The following is a 16,601-nucleotide window of genomic DNA, read 5'->3' as shown; positions in this document are numbered from 1 at the left end:
TACAAAACAGCTTCAGTCTTTAAAATAATTAGTAACAGAATGTGTTTGCAGTTGTTTTATAACTGTTCATTTCTAATACATTTTTATTATAAATCTACTCATACTAATGTGTTTTGTTTCACTTTAGCAATGTCTGACCGTCAAGAGAGTGCTCTTATAGAGCTAATGGTTTGTACGATTCGTCAAGCTGCTGAGGCACATCCTCCAGTGGGAAGGGGTACTGGCAAGAGAGTAAGTTATATAGTGAGAAATCTACAAAAAGGTTTTTAATGTAATTAACTGTCTTAACTATTTGACAATTTTACTGGTGTATATATTACTCAATACATAGTATTTTTGTAAATGATACATGTTGTGGTTCTTCATCTTTATATCCTGTCAGCTATACTCAGGTTCCAAAAATAGATTCTTTTCTTCCATGCTCCGATAGCACCTGTACCTGCTTCTGTTCTAGTACTTATAAGAATTTTCACATTCATAATCTTTTAAAAGTGCAGAAAGGCCCTGAGGGCAAACTGCCTAGTTTGCAAGCTTTTCCATTTAGCAACTCTGTAATCTTTGGATACTTATTTTTTTTTGTGCCTTTATTTCCTCAACTGTAATATGGGGGCTTATAGTGCAGGTCTTATTGCTAAAGATGAATTGAGATAATCATAGATGGGAAAGCTGACTCTGGTGATACGAAGAGGTAGGCAGTTCCTCTGCAAGAAAAAAAAAGCATTTGTATGACAGCTATACTTTAATTAAAAAGTGCTTCATATTTTAGAATTAAAAAAAAAGAAAAGGTATAAAATTTTAAAAATATAAAAAACAAACTAACAATATATCAGGGCTCTGGAAATTTACCAAAAATAAAAAACAAATTGAGAAGTATTTTTCTTGAAAAACCTCTAAAGCTTCTAGTAAAAGCACCAGGCTTTCTTGCCTGGGGTTATACACATACACCCCACTAGTGTGATTGATGAGATTTGTAGTTTTACCAGAGTGGCTCTCACCACAGAAACCAGCAGCTTTGCTGTCAGAGCAGGTAGACTCAATAAGGCACAAGTAGCAAAAGTCCTTTTGTCAACTAGTAATGGCAAACTTGGTAGAAACAACCAATGAAAACCCGTAGTTGTGATATGCAAAGGTTGTGGTCCCAGTTGGTAAAAAACAATGGACTGGCCCAGAATCTAACTAAAAAATTCTGGAAATGAGAAATCCGTAAAAGAATTAGATAAGCTCTCCACACATTCTTGGCTGACTGGGAAACCTGAGAGAACCCAAGAGAAAACTTAAGAAATGGCTGAACTTTGAATATGCTCTCTAACCCACAAACAAATCAGGTCTCAGAGGAGAGAAGCCTTATAGATTTGAAGTATTTGAGCACAACCTCTGCCCAAATCATTGACTGACCTGTAAACTGTTGAAAAACGGGACTCCTAGGAAGACAGACTAAAAACAATAAGAATAAAAATTCCAAGCAGAGGCCACACATCAGGGTAATGACAAAGTACACTGTTCAATTTAAAAGTTACTTATTTTTAAAGTGAAACTTTAAATGAATAAGATAAAATCCATAGTTACTATATTATCCAGATATGTCCACTTTTCCAGAAAAACTGGCCATGCAAAGAAACAATAAAATGTGACCATACTCGAGGAAAAAAGCAGACAATAGAAATGGCTTCTCAGTAGGTCCAGTTTTGAGGTTTAGCAAAATCTTCAGAGCCCCTTTTATAAATATGTTCAAAGAATTACAAGAAAAAAAAATGACAACAAAAAATAGGGGACTTCAGTAATGAAAAACCAAATGGAAATTCTAAAATTGAAAAGTAAAAGACAGAAATTTAAAATTCATTAGATGGGCTAAGAGATTTGAAATGAAAGAAGAAAGAAACAGTGAATATGGCGATAGATTACTAGAAATTACCCAATCTGAAGAACAGAGAGGTAAAATGATAGAAGACAATAAATGAACAGAGTCTCAGAAATCTTTGAACAACCCAAGTATACCAGATTTGTGTAATGGGGTCCCAGAAAGAAAAAAGTGAGACAAAGAGACAGGAAGGAAAAACATTTGAAGAAATCATTGCCAAAAACTTCCCAAATTTGATGAGAAGCACTAATCCACAAATCTAAAAAGCTTAACAAAACTAAGCAGGATAGTCATACTGTTGAAAGCTAAAAACAAAAAATCTTGAAAGCAACAAGAGAAAAAACTCATGTAGAGAGGGCAACAGCATTAGGATTAGCATTTGATTTCTTATCAAAAAAGTGGAGGCCAGAAGGTATTGAATGATATAGTCACTGAAGGACAACAAAATTGCTAGCCAAAAATTCTAAATTTTTGTTATTTAGAATTTGTAATTCTAAAAAGGTGTTACTTTGTGAGGGGTGTAAAGCATAACTATTGCATTGTTCTGTACACCTGAAACTAATAATGAAATTTTAAAAAAAAGAAAAAAAAATGCAGAATGCTTTGGGGAAATGATTATCTTAACTTGCATTTTAATATTTTATGTTTGGAACCACCTGTGGTTTAACTAGTTGAATACTGGCTAAAATGATGGGTATCATCAGCTTGAATTTGTTCAGTGACTACAGGCTATATATACCCCTCGGTATTGATTGCCTAACAGATTTATGAGCTTAAGTTACAAGGAGAATCAAATATGAATGAGTCTAGCAATATTGTTAGTATATGCTATAAAAATAAGTGAAAATTTATTAACTGCTGATGGTATTAAAAAAGCGTTAGTCTCTAAATATTTTTAGAGAATTAACATATGAGGTCACTGTTAACATTGAGATTAAAACACTAGAAAAATTATTTCTCCATTGGTTCTAATATTTTTATATTCATAACTAGTTTTATAGAAATGTTTAGTTTTGTTGTCTTTTAATCTAAACAAGTAATTTATCTAAACGTTAATTATTCTTAAATAAGTAGCTATTTAATTAAGTTAGTACTATATGTTAACTAGAAATTTGCATGAAACTAGATGATTTTATTTTGGTAATTAATTTGTTAAGCTCCTCTTAAAATTCTCTTATGTTATCTGCTAGTGCTTCATTATTCTGTGCAACATTCTAGATTTATAAATTAGTATATGACACTCTTATTCTTTGCCCATTTAAATTTATTTCTAGGTGCTAACTGCCAAAGAAAGGAAAACTCAAATTGATGATAGAAACAAATTGACTGAGCATTTTATTATCACACTTCCTATGTTGCTATCAAAGGTACAGCTTCATTTACATTTTTGTGATAATATATCACTGATTTTGCTTATTACACTATATTATTAAAGTAGTTACATCTTTTTTTCTTTGCTTCTCCTCCTTCTAGTATTCTGCAGATGCAGAGAAGGTAGCAAACTTGCTACAAATCCCACAGTATTTTGATCTAGAAATTTATAGCACAGGTAGAATGGAAAAGGTAAGACACTATGAAATCGAAATTCTGGTATTATAGTCATTTTTATTAACTGGATTATTTTAATTTTATGTGGTTATAGAGGCTTATTTGTTATTTGACAGAGGCTTGTTTTTAATTTCAGTATCATAGTTTTTCTTTTTTCTTCCTCAGCATCTGGATGCTTTGTTAAAACAGATAAAGTTTGTTGTGGAGAAACACGTAGAATCAGATGTTCTAGAAGCCTGCAGTAAAACCTATAGCATATTATGCAGTGAAGAATATACAATCCAGAACAGAGTTGACATCGCTCGAAGCCAGCTGATTGATGAATTTGTAGATAGATTCAATCATTCTGTGGAAGATCTATTGCAAGAGGTCTGTTTAAAGTTAATGTGTACATATAATAATTCTGGCTAATAATTATTCAAGGTACCTGACTGTGTAAACTATTTCCATTTGAAAATAAAATTTAGTAGAATTCTCTACCTCTTTTAGAACTTAGCATCATTATTGCAATTGTACATCTTATAAAGATCAGCCTTTGTTATACTTTATTTTTATTTAAAAAAATCTGTTTTATAAAAGTGAGGGGTTTTTTTTTCTCTTAAGAAAAATCTTTTTAAGGACTGGCTTTTCTTAAATCATTTTTCTTTTTCTATTCCTGGAAACTAATTTGCTTTTAATATTACTAAATTATTATGATGTGCTAATGAGTAGAACATGAAAGTTAAGTGTGTTTATAAGGGACGACTGATTACCACTGGTGTGCCCAAGATAGCAGCAAACATCTCCAACTGGTTATTTTTATAATTATGTGTGATTCATGCCTCCTTTCTTCTCCCTCCAATCTGTATAAGGCAATCTGGAATCCTCATACTTTTTTTTTCTTTTCTTTTTAATTGGGGAAGGGGAACAGACAAGTTGCTGTCCTTTTGTTCTTCAGTCTAATTGTGGAGGACGTTGCTTCACTGGCCCATGTTGGTATTATCATTGCACTCCTCCCGGGTGAGGCAGATTGCTTGCCGGCCCCTGGATGGCTGCTCACAGCGGCTCTTGGCAACTCACGCTGGCTGCTGGTGTCTTGCATTGGCTGCCAGCCACTCACGGTAGCTTATGGCAGCCCACTGCAGCCCCACTGCAGCTGCAGCCTACGCCATCGCTGGAAACTCACGGCAGCTCAGCTCCAGGTCGAGCTGTTGTTCATCATCTTAGCTGTAGAGGGCGCAGCATCACTGGCCCCCATGTGGGATCCGAACCGGGGCCCTGCTGCTCAGAACTGGCATCCCAAGCCAACTTTCAACCAACGCGCCACTTGGCCGGCCTGGAACCCTCATAGTTTTCTATGCTCTGACAAAAGGATGATAGGATTTTCTTTTTAATGCATGTAACCAATTGTTCCTTACTTTTAATTTTCCATTTTAACTTTTCAAAAAATATTTTCAACCATTTTTTTATTTTTTGCTGTGATTTTGAAGCTACAGAAGTAACTGACCATCAGTAAAATGTTTGAAATAACTATTAAATCTTTAAAGTACATACCCTTTTACTTAATAATTTCAAAGAATTTATCCTAAATATTAATCAGAAAAGTGTATAAAGTCATGCTTATGACATTATTTAAAATGCAAAATTTGGTTATCTCTTGGTGTTGGTAATATGGGTATTTTTGAATTTTTTTGTTTTTTGTTTTATTTGTATTTTGTTATTTACCAACAGTGAATTTGTACTATTTATATAATAGAAAAAAATTTTTCTTTAGGCAGTAAGTGTAAATATACTTTCATGTAACTCTGAGAATGAGTAAAGTTATAGTAATGAGGTGATGTCTACTTTTTATTTATAGGGAGAAGAAGCTGATGATGATGATATTTACAATGTCCTTTCTACATTAAAGCGGTTAACTTCTTTTCACAAGTACGTGGTTTTATTTAAAGTAGATTTGGTGAATAACAAGTATTAGCTGACATAAAACAGTTTGGTTGTCTTTAAATGTTTAACATCCATATAACAAAGGGAAATTTGAGAGAAATATTGATATGTTTTTTTTTTATTCAGATTTTTTTCAGATAAATTATGGGGTTTTATTATAATTTGGTTACTTAAGGAAGATTTATCATTCAATGCAATGAATGTACACTATAAAAGTTTAAGTTAACCAGTGTTTTTAACAAATTTGATAAGCTTATTTCATAAGCTAGAGTTTCATAGGTATAATTTTCAATTGACAGCTTTTTGAAGTCTTACTAAATAAGAAATAATGTTTTGGGGAAAGTCATGGAAGTTATTTCTGAGCTTTTATTCCTGAATTGTTCTTGCTTATGTAGACAGAACAGTTGGATTTGAATAAGGAAAAAAGTCTCGTTCAATGAAATAAATGTCACTTTCAGATTGTAATTTGTACATCCCTTTATTGATGAGTTTGTTGATCGATACAGCATTATCGTTTTGAAGTCTTCAGCCCATGTAAATAGCTACGCTAAAGTTATTGAGCTTTGCCATATTTTCTTTCCCCCAGTTTTGTCAAATTTCTTTTTCAAAAATACACATGTATTTGTATTTTGAAATTGTGAATGGATTTTAAAATACATTGGTTTAATGTATTTTTAAAAAGAAAGAAAGGTTACCCATGTGTAATATAAGCTTAGGGTGGACCATGTGGTAGTAGCCTTCACTTAAATGTGTGAAATTTTATTGTTACTGATTTCTTTCAATGAATTCCTAATATCAGCTTGAGCTCTCTCCATACCCCCCCTATTCTCCCCTGCTTGTTCACCCCTTCCTTCTGTCTTTCCTTCCTTCCTAAGAACCCTCTAGCATTTTCATTATGAATCTTTTTCAATTCTATAATTCTTCCAGTCATTAAAAGTAATCTCAAATTTAAGTTTTCTTGCACTCTAGAATAAAGTTAATGCATTTTTGTTTATTTTAGTGCTCATGACCTTACAAAATGGGATCTGTTTGGTAATTGCTACAGATTATTGAAAACTGGAATTGAACATGGAGCTATGCCAGAACAGGTAGGAGTTTATTAATATTCCTTCTATGTCGTTTTAGAAAGCTAAGCTTTTCTGTCACTACACAGGATTATCAAAAGCCTTTCATAGGAAGTAATTGATAATTCTTTAATGCAGCCGCCTCCTTTGAGAATTGTTGCCATAGTGATAGAATGCTACTGATATGTGTATTATATCTTCAGGTTTGAGCAGGAAAAAAAAGGAGAACCATTGCCAAAATGTTCTCAAATTTTTAATATTAAGGTAAACATTACTACTCTTTTAGGGAAAATATCAATACTTACTATAGTAGCCATTTCAAAACTTGGTTAATTAAATATAATGAAAATTTCTGATCATGACTCTATTTCAGGCAACTTTCTAGGTATTGATAATAGTAAGCCTAAAGTATGGCTTAGATTTTCTTGTGGAACCATAGTTAAATTAGTTTGGGGACCTTTAGCAGATTGTAGAACTTTTTGCATTCATATGTAAGTTGGAGTGGAAAAGGCAGGAATCAAACAAACTTCCCTAGTCTGGAAGAGACTTAGAATAGCCAGCTTATTTCTATGTAAGAATTAAGTCATTAATTAAATGTGAATTAACAGTTAAAGTATTGCAATTAATTTTATAATTGTTACAGTTTTATTGTTAATCATTACAGTTATTGTTAACAATAACAACCTGTTGTTAACAATGAGGAGGTATTTTGTACACTGCAGACATTCATTTATGTAAACCAAAATACCAACCCCATAGTTAGGTATAGGTAGTGTTTAGGGGTGAGATTTCATCCATTTTCATTTGGCAATATGGAATGCTTAGAAGATACTTCAATACACCAAAGGAATAAGAATTTCAATAGATATAACAATTATAATTTTATATTAAAAGTTAATCACAGAAACAGTACTTTGTTATTGCTATGATTAATTTTTTAAGCTGCGTAACACTTTTCATGTTTTTTATCCCTTTATGTAATAACCACTCTTAATAATAAATGTCCCTGGTTGTGTTAGGTGTTTTTATATTAGTTTGTGGAAAGAGGCTAAATATTTGACCCGATGGTTTTTCTTAATTTATTACTGACTCTTCAACGTGCATCTTCTCTTCATCTCAAACTTTTTAATAGCCTAAATACAATTCACTGATATTCTCAAGCAGTGATTCATAGTTGAAAGCGAATAATAGAGTTGATATTCGTTTTTGGTTTTCTCATTTTCCTCAAGAAGAGAATAAGAGTAGCACAACTCTGTTTACGAATTATCACTATGTCTAAATTTAGTTTTTAATTCACTGCACTGTCACTTATTGTCTTAGAACTGACTTGCAGCCGTCTCACAGTGTTGTCTTCTATAGTTATTTCAATTTTCTATTACTTTTCACTGCATATGTATTATTTACCCCATTTTATTTTAATTTGTTTAAATAAGAGAATGTATTTATGTGACATTTGCTTTAACTTAACTTCTTAGACACATATTCTTAACTTTAATCATATGTGTGAAGTTTAAGTACATCACTACTAGATTATACTCTTGTTCATTTTAAGAATTAGAAATTGTTTAGCATTTAGCAGCTCTTAGAAACATCTCTTTAGAATACCCAGTATTAAAATCCAAATCAACCAATTCTTCACAGAACCATGCAAGCTCATATTTTTAGATTCCAACTCTGTACTTTCAATTAGAATCCAGAGAAAATATCCTTTTGGAACAAGGATATCAATGAACTACCAAAATGTTTGCTATTATTAACCCTCAATTGCACTTAACATTTTGAATGAAATTTTAATACCTTAAAATTTACTGTCTAGCTATTTTGGGGAACTGTATTGTCCATATGCTTGACTGTTTTTCATGATAATCAGGTCAACTAGAATTTTCCCAATCCCACTCTTCAGGGTTAACTGAATTTTTTTTTCTTCTTCCAGTAATCTATCTTTTCTCATGCCAGTACTGTTTTAACTATATAGCTTCAGAATATGTAAGACCAAAATTTAAAAGAATTTGTCTATTCTTATAATAACTTTTAAAAGTCAAATTATAGAGAAGTTATAATTAAAAATTAATTTTCTTATCTCCTTCACCTGATTCATAATTATCAGTTTTTCACAGTTGCACACTTACATGCTTCCTCCCTCCCTCTCTCCCTTTCCCTTTATATGTATATTTATATATTAACATAAGTTTAAATCCTCTCTCTATGTTTATGTATTTATCATTTTAAAACATACGTTAATGATATTTTTTACGACAATTTTCCCCCAGCCCAGGAGCCAAACCATAATAACACATTGCATTTAGTTATGTCCTTCTTTTTCTCCTCTCTTTCTTTATCTTGACTGGCCTTTGTCTTTCATAACATTGACATTTGGAAGAGTACATACCAGTTATTTTATAGGCTGTTCTTGATTTAGTTTTGTCTGCTCTACATGTTTAGATTTAGATTATGCATTCTAGGCAAGAATGCTGCATAAATGATATTTTGTTGTCGGTGTGTTACATCATGAGGTACATGATGTCAATTTACTTACTATTGGTGATATTAACTTAGATCGCTTTAGTAAGGTGGGGTCTTTAAAGTTTCTGCTGTGTAGAGTTACCATTGTATTGTTTTTTAATTATAAGTAATCTGGGGGAAGATTTTTAAAAACTATGTCAATAGTCTTATTTCTTATCAAATTTTGCTGTAATAACTTTAGCATTCATGAGTCTTGCCTGACTCACTTATTACCATCGTGGTAAAAAATGGTAACCTAAATGATTATTTTCTAACTCTGCCGTTTATTTTATATTTATTTGTTGGCATTCTGCTATGAGGAAGAACTTTTTCTTCTTCCTTTCTTTATTAATTTATTCATTCATTTTTTACATTTTAAATTCAGTTTTTAAAATGTAGTATCAGTGTGGACTCACGCAATCCTATTTTTTTCCTATCTAGTTCACTGGTTAAAATTGATTACTACTGTTATTTATTTTGATGCTCAAATTATTACAGATTTAGCGAGAGGCAGTTCCTTTCAAATGTGCTTTTGTGTGCTTTAGATATGTTTTTGAACTTCTGTCCTTTCTGACACAAGAATATGTTCCAGTGTGTGTTGATGTCCTCACCTATGCTAATGAATTTTTAACCTATGAAAAGTATTAAAAATTATTGCAATTCTATAACTGTAATTTTTAGCTTACAAAGAATCCACATTTCAAAATGTATTGTATTCATACGACTTTTTGTAAAGTAAAGGCAGTAAATATTTAAATTCTCCTTATTCTGTTTTGGGGCTTTGTGCCTATTGTTGATATAGTTGAAACTTTAAACCTTATCTTAGACAACATCTAAGAAAAATAAAATATTAAGCTTCTGCTTTAATAATATAGTTTCCAGAATTACCTGTTAATTCTAACCATTGAAAACCCATAAAGAAAATTTGTAAGTTATTTTGGTAAAGATAGGCATACCTTATTTTATTGCACTCTATTTTAATGCACTTTGCATATATTGTGTTTTTTCAAATTAAAGGTTTGTGGCAACCCTGAGTTGAACAAGTCATTTTTCCAACACCATTTACTCACTTTGTGTCTCTCTCACATTTTGATAATTCTCATAATGTATTAAACTTTTTCATTATTATTATATTTGTTATAGTGATCTGTGATCAGTGATCTTTGATGCTACTATTGTAGTTGTTTCAGGACACTACAAACTGTATCCATATAAGATGGAGAACTTAATAAATGTTGTATATGTTCTGACCACTGCAGTAACCTGCGATTGTACTGTCTCTCTTCCTCTCCTTGGACCTCCCTATTCCCTGAGACACAACAATATTGAAATTAGGCCAATTAACCCTACAGTGGCCTCTAATGTTCAAGTGAAAGGAAGAGTCACATGTCTCTTTAAATCAAAATGATTAGAAATGCTGAGCTTATTGAGGAAGGCATGTTGAAAACTGAGATGGGTGCAAGTTAGGCGTCTTGCACCAAACAGTTAGTTAAGTTGTGAATGCAAGGGAAAGTTCTTGAAGGAAATTAAAAGTGCGACTCCAGGGAACATACTAATAAGAATGTGAAACAGCCTTATTGCTAATATGGAGAAAGTATTAATTGTCTGGATAGAAGATCAAACTAGCCACAACATTACCTTAAGCCAAAACCTAACATGACCTTAACTCTAATTCTGTGAAGACAGAGATGAGGAAGCTGCACAAGAAAAATTTGAAATACCAGAGATTGATTCATGAGGTTTAAGGAAAGAAGCTGCCTCTGTAATATATAAAGTTCAAGGTGAAGCAGCCAGTGCTGATGTAGAAGCTGTAATCTTATGCAGAAGATCTAGCTAAGATAATTAATGAAGGTGGCTACACTAAACAACAGATTTCCAATGTTGACAAAAGCCTGATACTGTAAGAAGATGCCATCTAGGACTTGCATAGCCAGACAGGAGTCAATACTTGGCTTCAAAGCTTCAAAGGCCATTGCTCATTTATCATTCTGAAAATCCTAGGACCCTGAAGAATTATGCTATATCTACTCTGCTTGTGCTCTATACATGGAACAGCTTGGATAATAGCACATCTGTTTACAACATGGTTTACTGTCTGTTTTAAGCCCACTGTTGAGACCTGCTGCTTAGAAAAAAAGATTCCTTTCAAAATACTGCTGCTTGCTGACAATGCACCTGGTCACCCCAGAGCTCTGATCAAGATGTACAACTAGATTATTGTTGTTTTCATGCCCGTAATGCAACATCCATTCTATAGCCCGTGGATCAAGGAGTAATTTTTACTTTCAAGTCTTTTTTAAGAAATACATTTCGTAATGCTATAGCTGCCATAGAGAGTAATTCCTCTGATGGATCTGGGCAAAGTAAATTGAAAACCTTCTGGAAAGGATTCATCATTCTAGATGTCATTAAGAACATTCATGATTCATGGGAAGAGGTAAAATTTAACAGCAGTTTGGGAGAAGTTGATTACAACCCTCATTGTATAGGTTATGGCTTATTGTATAAATAATGGAGTCATGCTTTCTTTTTGTTTTTTAAGATTTTATTGGGGAATTGTGGGAGGGAACAGCGTTGGGAAATCAGGGAACAGGAACAGACAAGTTGCTGCCCTTTTGTTCTTCAGCCTAGTTGTGGAGGACCTCGCTTCACTGGCCCATGTTGGTATTATCGTTGCACTCTTCCGGCTGAGACAGATCGGTTGCTGGCCATTGGATGGTCGCTCACGGCAGCTCACTGGAGCTCACTCTGGCTGCCGGCCACTCACGCTGGCTGCCGGCCGCTCACGGAAGCTTATGGCAGCCCACTGCAGCCCCACTGCCGCCTATGCCTTTGCCAGTGACTCACCGCAGCCCAGCTCCAGGTCAAGCTGTTGTTCACCATCTTAGCCGTAGGGGGCGTAGTATCACTGGCCCATGTGGGATCCGAACCAGGGCCCTGCTGCTCAGAGCTCGCACTACCAAGCCAACTCTTAACTAATGAGCCACTCAGCTGGCCCTGTGCTTTCTTTAGAAGCATATTGATGGATTCATACTTCCCTTAGAAGAGTAAACTCTTATTTCCTTGACTGGGCTTAGAAATTATTTCAGTTATCCACTTCTGACTATTCCTTGGGTGTGTCATATCAAAATCTTTTGGGACTTGCCATACACACATATCAAATTTACCAATGACCCAGTCATTATTGACCAAAAATGTATTTGAGTTTCAGGTCCTGAGGATATTTGAGTATATTAAAAGCAGTTCTTAATCTCAAAAAACTTCTGATATTTTTTTTTCAATTTACCTCCTGAATATGCTTGTTATCGTTTTTCCAGCCCTGCCACCATTTCTTTAGTTTAACCCCTCATTGCCTCTTGTGAATCACACTAGCAACTGTCTGTTTTGTCTTAATAAATTCAGTTTCACTCACTCTCCAATCTAGGCTCTGTTTATTTTTTTTTTTAAATTGGGAAATTGGGGGAGGGGAATAGCATTGGGGAATTGGGGAAGGGGAACAGACAAGTTGCTGTCCTTTTGTTCTTCAGTCTAATTGTGGAGGACATTGCTTCACTGGCCCATGTTGGTATTATCATTGCACTCTTCCCGTGTGAGGCAGTGGCTCACGGCAGCTCATGCCAGCTTACGAAAGCTCACGCCCGCTGCCAGCCAGACCCACTGTAGCCTATGCCATTGCCAGCGACTCACAGCAGCCCAACTCCAGGTCGAGCTGTTGTTCACCATCTTAGCTGTAGAGGGTGCAGCGTCACTGGCCCTCATATGTGGGTCCTGCTGCTCAGAGCTGTTGTCCCAAGCCAACTCCTAACCAACGCCTCACTTGGCTGGCCCCGCACCACTCGGCTGTCCCAGTAATTTTTAACTGTATGTATGCATCAGATAACCTTATGCAGGTGTTGTTTTTTTGTTTTTTTTTAAATACTGACATACTCGCAGATACAATTGTGAGAATAAATTGGTATAATCCCATGGTTATTTGTCACTCCATCAAAATTAAAAGTGGACATATCCTTCATCTTGAGCAGTTGTAGTTCTAGGTATTGAGATATATGCATGGACATGTGTATTAGTGTGTAAGTACAAAGATCTTCATCTTAGCATTATTTTAAAAATTTAAATGTCCATCAGTAGAGGACTGGTTAGATGGTAGGATGCACATGCTAAACAACTATAAAAAATAATGAGGTCAATACCATTTATATTATAATCTGTGTGAGAAGAAATTTAATAAAAATGGAAAGGCGCTAAATGGTATGTAAATTTAAAAGAGTGATAAGATATATATATATATATGTATATACACACACACACACACACACACACACACACACACATATACCTTTTAGCTGACAGAGTATTTCTGGGATGTTAGATAAGAAACTGTTAACAGTGGTTTTCTTGGTTGACTATGAGCTCTTTACTGTGGTCAAGAAACTTAATTTGAATTGTACACCACTATTCTGTTAGATATTTTATGTACATCTGTTGCTTTTTAAATTTAAAAGCCAGATGTTTACTAATGAACAACTGGAAACTGAAAATTTTAAAACATGTGCCCTTTACAATAGCACCAGAAACATTCAATACTTAGGTATAATTCCCCCAAAATATTTTTTAAAACTATAAAACACTAATGAAAGAAAATATCTTAAGTGAAGATATATCATGTTCATTCATTTGAGGACTCAGTATTATTAAAATATCAATTCTTCCCAAAGTGATCTTTAGAATTCCATTTAAAATCCCAGCACAATTTTTTGTAGAAAATGACAAATTGATTAAAATTTATGTGGAAAGGCAAAAGAAATTAAATAACCAAAATAACTTTGAAAAAAAACAAAGTTAGATACTTGATTTCAACACTCTAAACAGTAAATTTGTGTAGTATTGAAGAAATGATAGATATGTAAGATCAAAGGAACAACAGAGAATCCAGAAATAGACCCACACATACATGGTCAGTTGGTTTTTGACAAAGGTGTCAAGGCAGTTTTTTGGAGAAAGGATAATCTTTTCAACAAATGGTGCTGAAACAATTGGGTATCCATATGCAAAAACATGAATTTCAAAACATACTTCACACCATATGTAAAAATTAACTCAAATAGAACAAAGATATGAATGTAAAACCAGCTATAAGACATCTAGAAGAACACATAAGAGAAAATCTTTGGGACCTTTATTAATCAAAGATTTCTTAGATACCATATCAAAAGCATTATCCGTAAGAGAAAAAAGTCAAACATTAAAATTAAGCACTTCTGGGGCCGGCCGAGTAGCTCAGTTGGTTAAGAGTTGGTTTAAGAGCGTGAGGGCCCCCGGTTCGATTCTCACATGGGTCAGTGACGCTGCACCTGAGCTGAGCTGTCACTGAGCTGCCAACAGGTGGCAGGATGGCTCAACTGGTGTAACAAGATTGCCTGTTTGATGGAGGGCTACGCCCACCCGCAACTAAGACTGAATTTGGCACTTTGAGCTGAGCTGCCACCCAGATGGCTCAGTGGATAGAGCGTACGCTCTTAACAACAAGGCTGCTGGCTCAGCTCCCGCATGGGATGGTGGCTATGTCCACCCACAACTAAAATTGAACACAAACCTTGAGCTTAGAGGCCACGAGCTGCCGATAGGAAGCCAGATGGCGACTGGTGCCCTCCATAATGAAGATTGAAGAACAACAACTTGGCTGGTCCCCTTCCCCTGTTCCCCAACACTGTTCCCTTCCCCCAGTTCCCCAATAAAATCTTTAAAATAAATAAATAAATACGCACTTCTGCTCCTAAGAGACAGTGTTAAGAGAAGTGAAAAGACAAGCCAATAAACTGGGAAGTATCTGCAAATCACATACCTGATCTCCAGCTCCTACCCAAAAATATGAATATCTCTCAAAATTCAGTTTTAAGAAAAACAACCCAGTTTTTTAAAATGGACAAAAGAATTGAATAGCTACTTCACCAAAGAAGATGATGGCAAATAAGCACTTGAAAAGAAACTTATTATCATTAGTCATTAGAGAAATTAAAATTAAAACCACATTGAGATACCACTACAAATATTTTAGAAAGCTTTTGGAACTTTTATACATTGGGAATGCAAAATATTAAAGTCATTTTGGAAAACAGTTGGCAATTTCTTATAAAATTAGATATACAATTACCATATGACCCAGCAGTCCATCTCCTGGATGTCTATAAAAGTGAAATGAAAAATTAAGTTCACATTAAATCCTATACCTGAATATTCATAGTGGGTGTATGAATAATTGCCCAAAACTGCAAACAACTCAAATGTCCATCACCTGGTGAATGTATGAAAACAAATTGTATGCTAACATCTATACAGTAGAATGCTACATCAGCATTAAAATAGAAGGAACTACATGTAACAGTGTAGATGAATCGCAGAAACATTATACAGAGTCAAAGAAGCCAGATGCACAGTTACATGTTGTAGAATTACATTATACAGTCTAGAAAAGGTGAAACTTCAGGGGCAGAAAACAGCTCCAGGATAGGGGAGGTGCTGACTACAAAAGGGCATGGGGAAATTTTAGAGTAATGGAACTGTTCTATATCTTGATTGTTTTGGTGATTACGTGACTATACATTTGTCAAAATTCACAGAATTGTAAGCTGAAAACAGTAAATTTCCCTTTGCGACTAAATTATGCCATAATCTTTTACAAATGAAAAAGGATAAAAGTAAAAGAAGAGTAATTGTTTCTCATACTTACTGAAAGCCATTTCAAAGCCTGACCAATGTATTTTTGTTTGTTTGTTTGTTTGTTTGTTTTTCTTTCCCCCTGCCCCCCATCTTCCCCTCCCAATTCCTAGCCAAGCTGTTGTTCTCAGTCTAGTTGTGGAGGACGCCACTCACTGGCCCATATTGGTATTATGATCATTGCAATCTACCCGCTGAGGCAGTTGGTTGCTGGCTGCTGGACTGGTGCTCACACTGGCTGCTGGCCACTCAAGGCAGCCCAGATCCAGGTCGAGCCGTTGTTCACAATTTTAGCTGTAGAGGGCGCAGCTTACTGCCCATGTGGGAATCGAACCGGCAACCCTGTTGCTCAGATCTCGTGTTCTAACCAACTGAGCTATCTGGCTGCCCCCAATGTATGTTTTGAGGTTTGCAAAGCCCCAGACCAAAACACGACCATAAGAACAAAAGAAAATATTTATCATGGTGGAAATGTCAGAGCCAGGAACCATAGGAATATTTGATACAATCTTTATTCTTACACTTCAGCCCTCTCCCAAAGCTCAGTTACATATGATTGCAAAAAATATTTAAAATGTAAAAAAATGTTGCTAAATTTTTTTTTTTAAGATTTTATTGGGGAATTGAGGGAGGGGAACAGCGCTGGGGAATCAGGGGGAAGGGGAACAGACAAGTTGCTGTCCTTTTGTTCTTCAGTCTACTTGTGGAGGACGTTGCTTCACTGGCCCATGTTGGTATTATCATTGTGCTCTTCCCCGATAAGGCACATCAGACACTGGCCTCTGGATGGCAGCTCACACAGGCTGCTCACTCTGGCTCCTGGCCACAAATGGTAGCTTATGGCAGCTCACTGCACCAGGGGCTGCAGCCTACACTGTCGCCAGCAACTCATGGCAGCCCAGCTCCAGGTTGAGCTGTTGTTCACCATCTTAGCTGTAGAGGGCAGTGTCACTGGCCCTCATGTGGGATCCTGCTATTCAGAGCTGGTGTCC

At 35.0% G+C, this 16,601-nt stretch overlaps 1 protein-coding gene across 1 annotated transcript in view; it reads left to right on the top strand.

Moving 5' to 3' along the window:
* STAG1 (STAG1 cohesin complex component) overlaps positions 1-16,601 on the top strand; it is a 392,478-nt gene that overhangs the window by 312,504 nt on the left and 63,373 nt on the right. Inside the window, exons 16-21 of the mRNA XM_019654594.1 lie at positions 128-231; positions 3,133-3,225; positions 3,332-3,421; positions 3,572-3,775; positions 5,244-5,314; positions 6,330-6,417. Coding sequence (XP_019510139.1) covers positions 128-231; positions 3,133-3,225; positions 3,332-3,421; positions 3,572-3,775; positions 5,244-5,314; positions 6,330-6,417 — 650 coding nt within the window. The remainder of the gene's footprint in view (positions 1-127; positions 232-3,132; positions 3,226-3,331; positions 3,422-3,571; positions 3,776-5,243; positions 5,315-6,329; positions 6,418-16,601) is intronic.

The sequence above is a fragment of the Hipposideros armiger genome, unplaced genomic scaffold (assembly GCF_001890085.2).
Source record: "Hipposideros armiger isolate ML-2016 unplaced genomic scaffold, ASM189008v1 scaffold_226, whole genome shotgun sequence".
NCBI lineage: Eukaryota > Metazoa > Chordata > Mammalia > Chiroptera > Hipposideridae > Hipposideros > Hipposideros armiger.
Note: the sequence above shows the minus strand (reverse complement) of the source record. Positions and strands in the feature narration are given on the sequence as shown.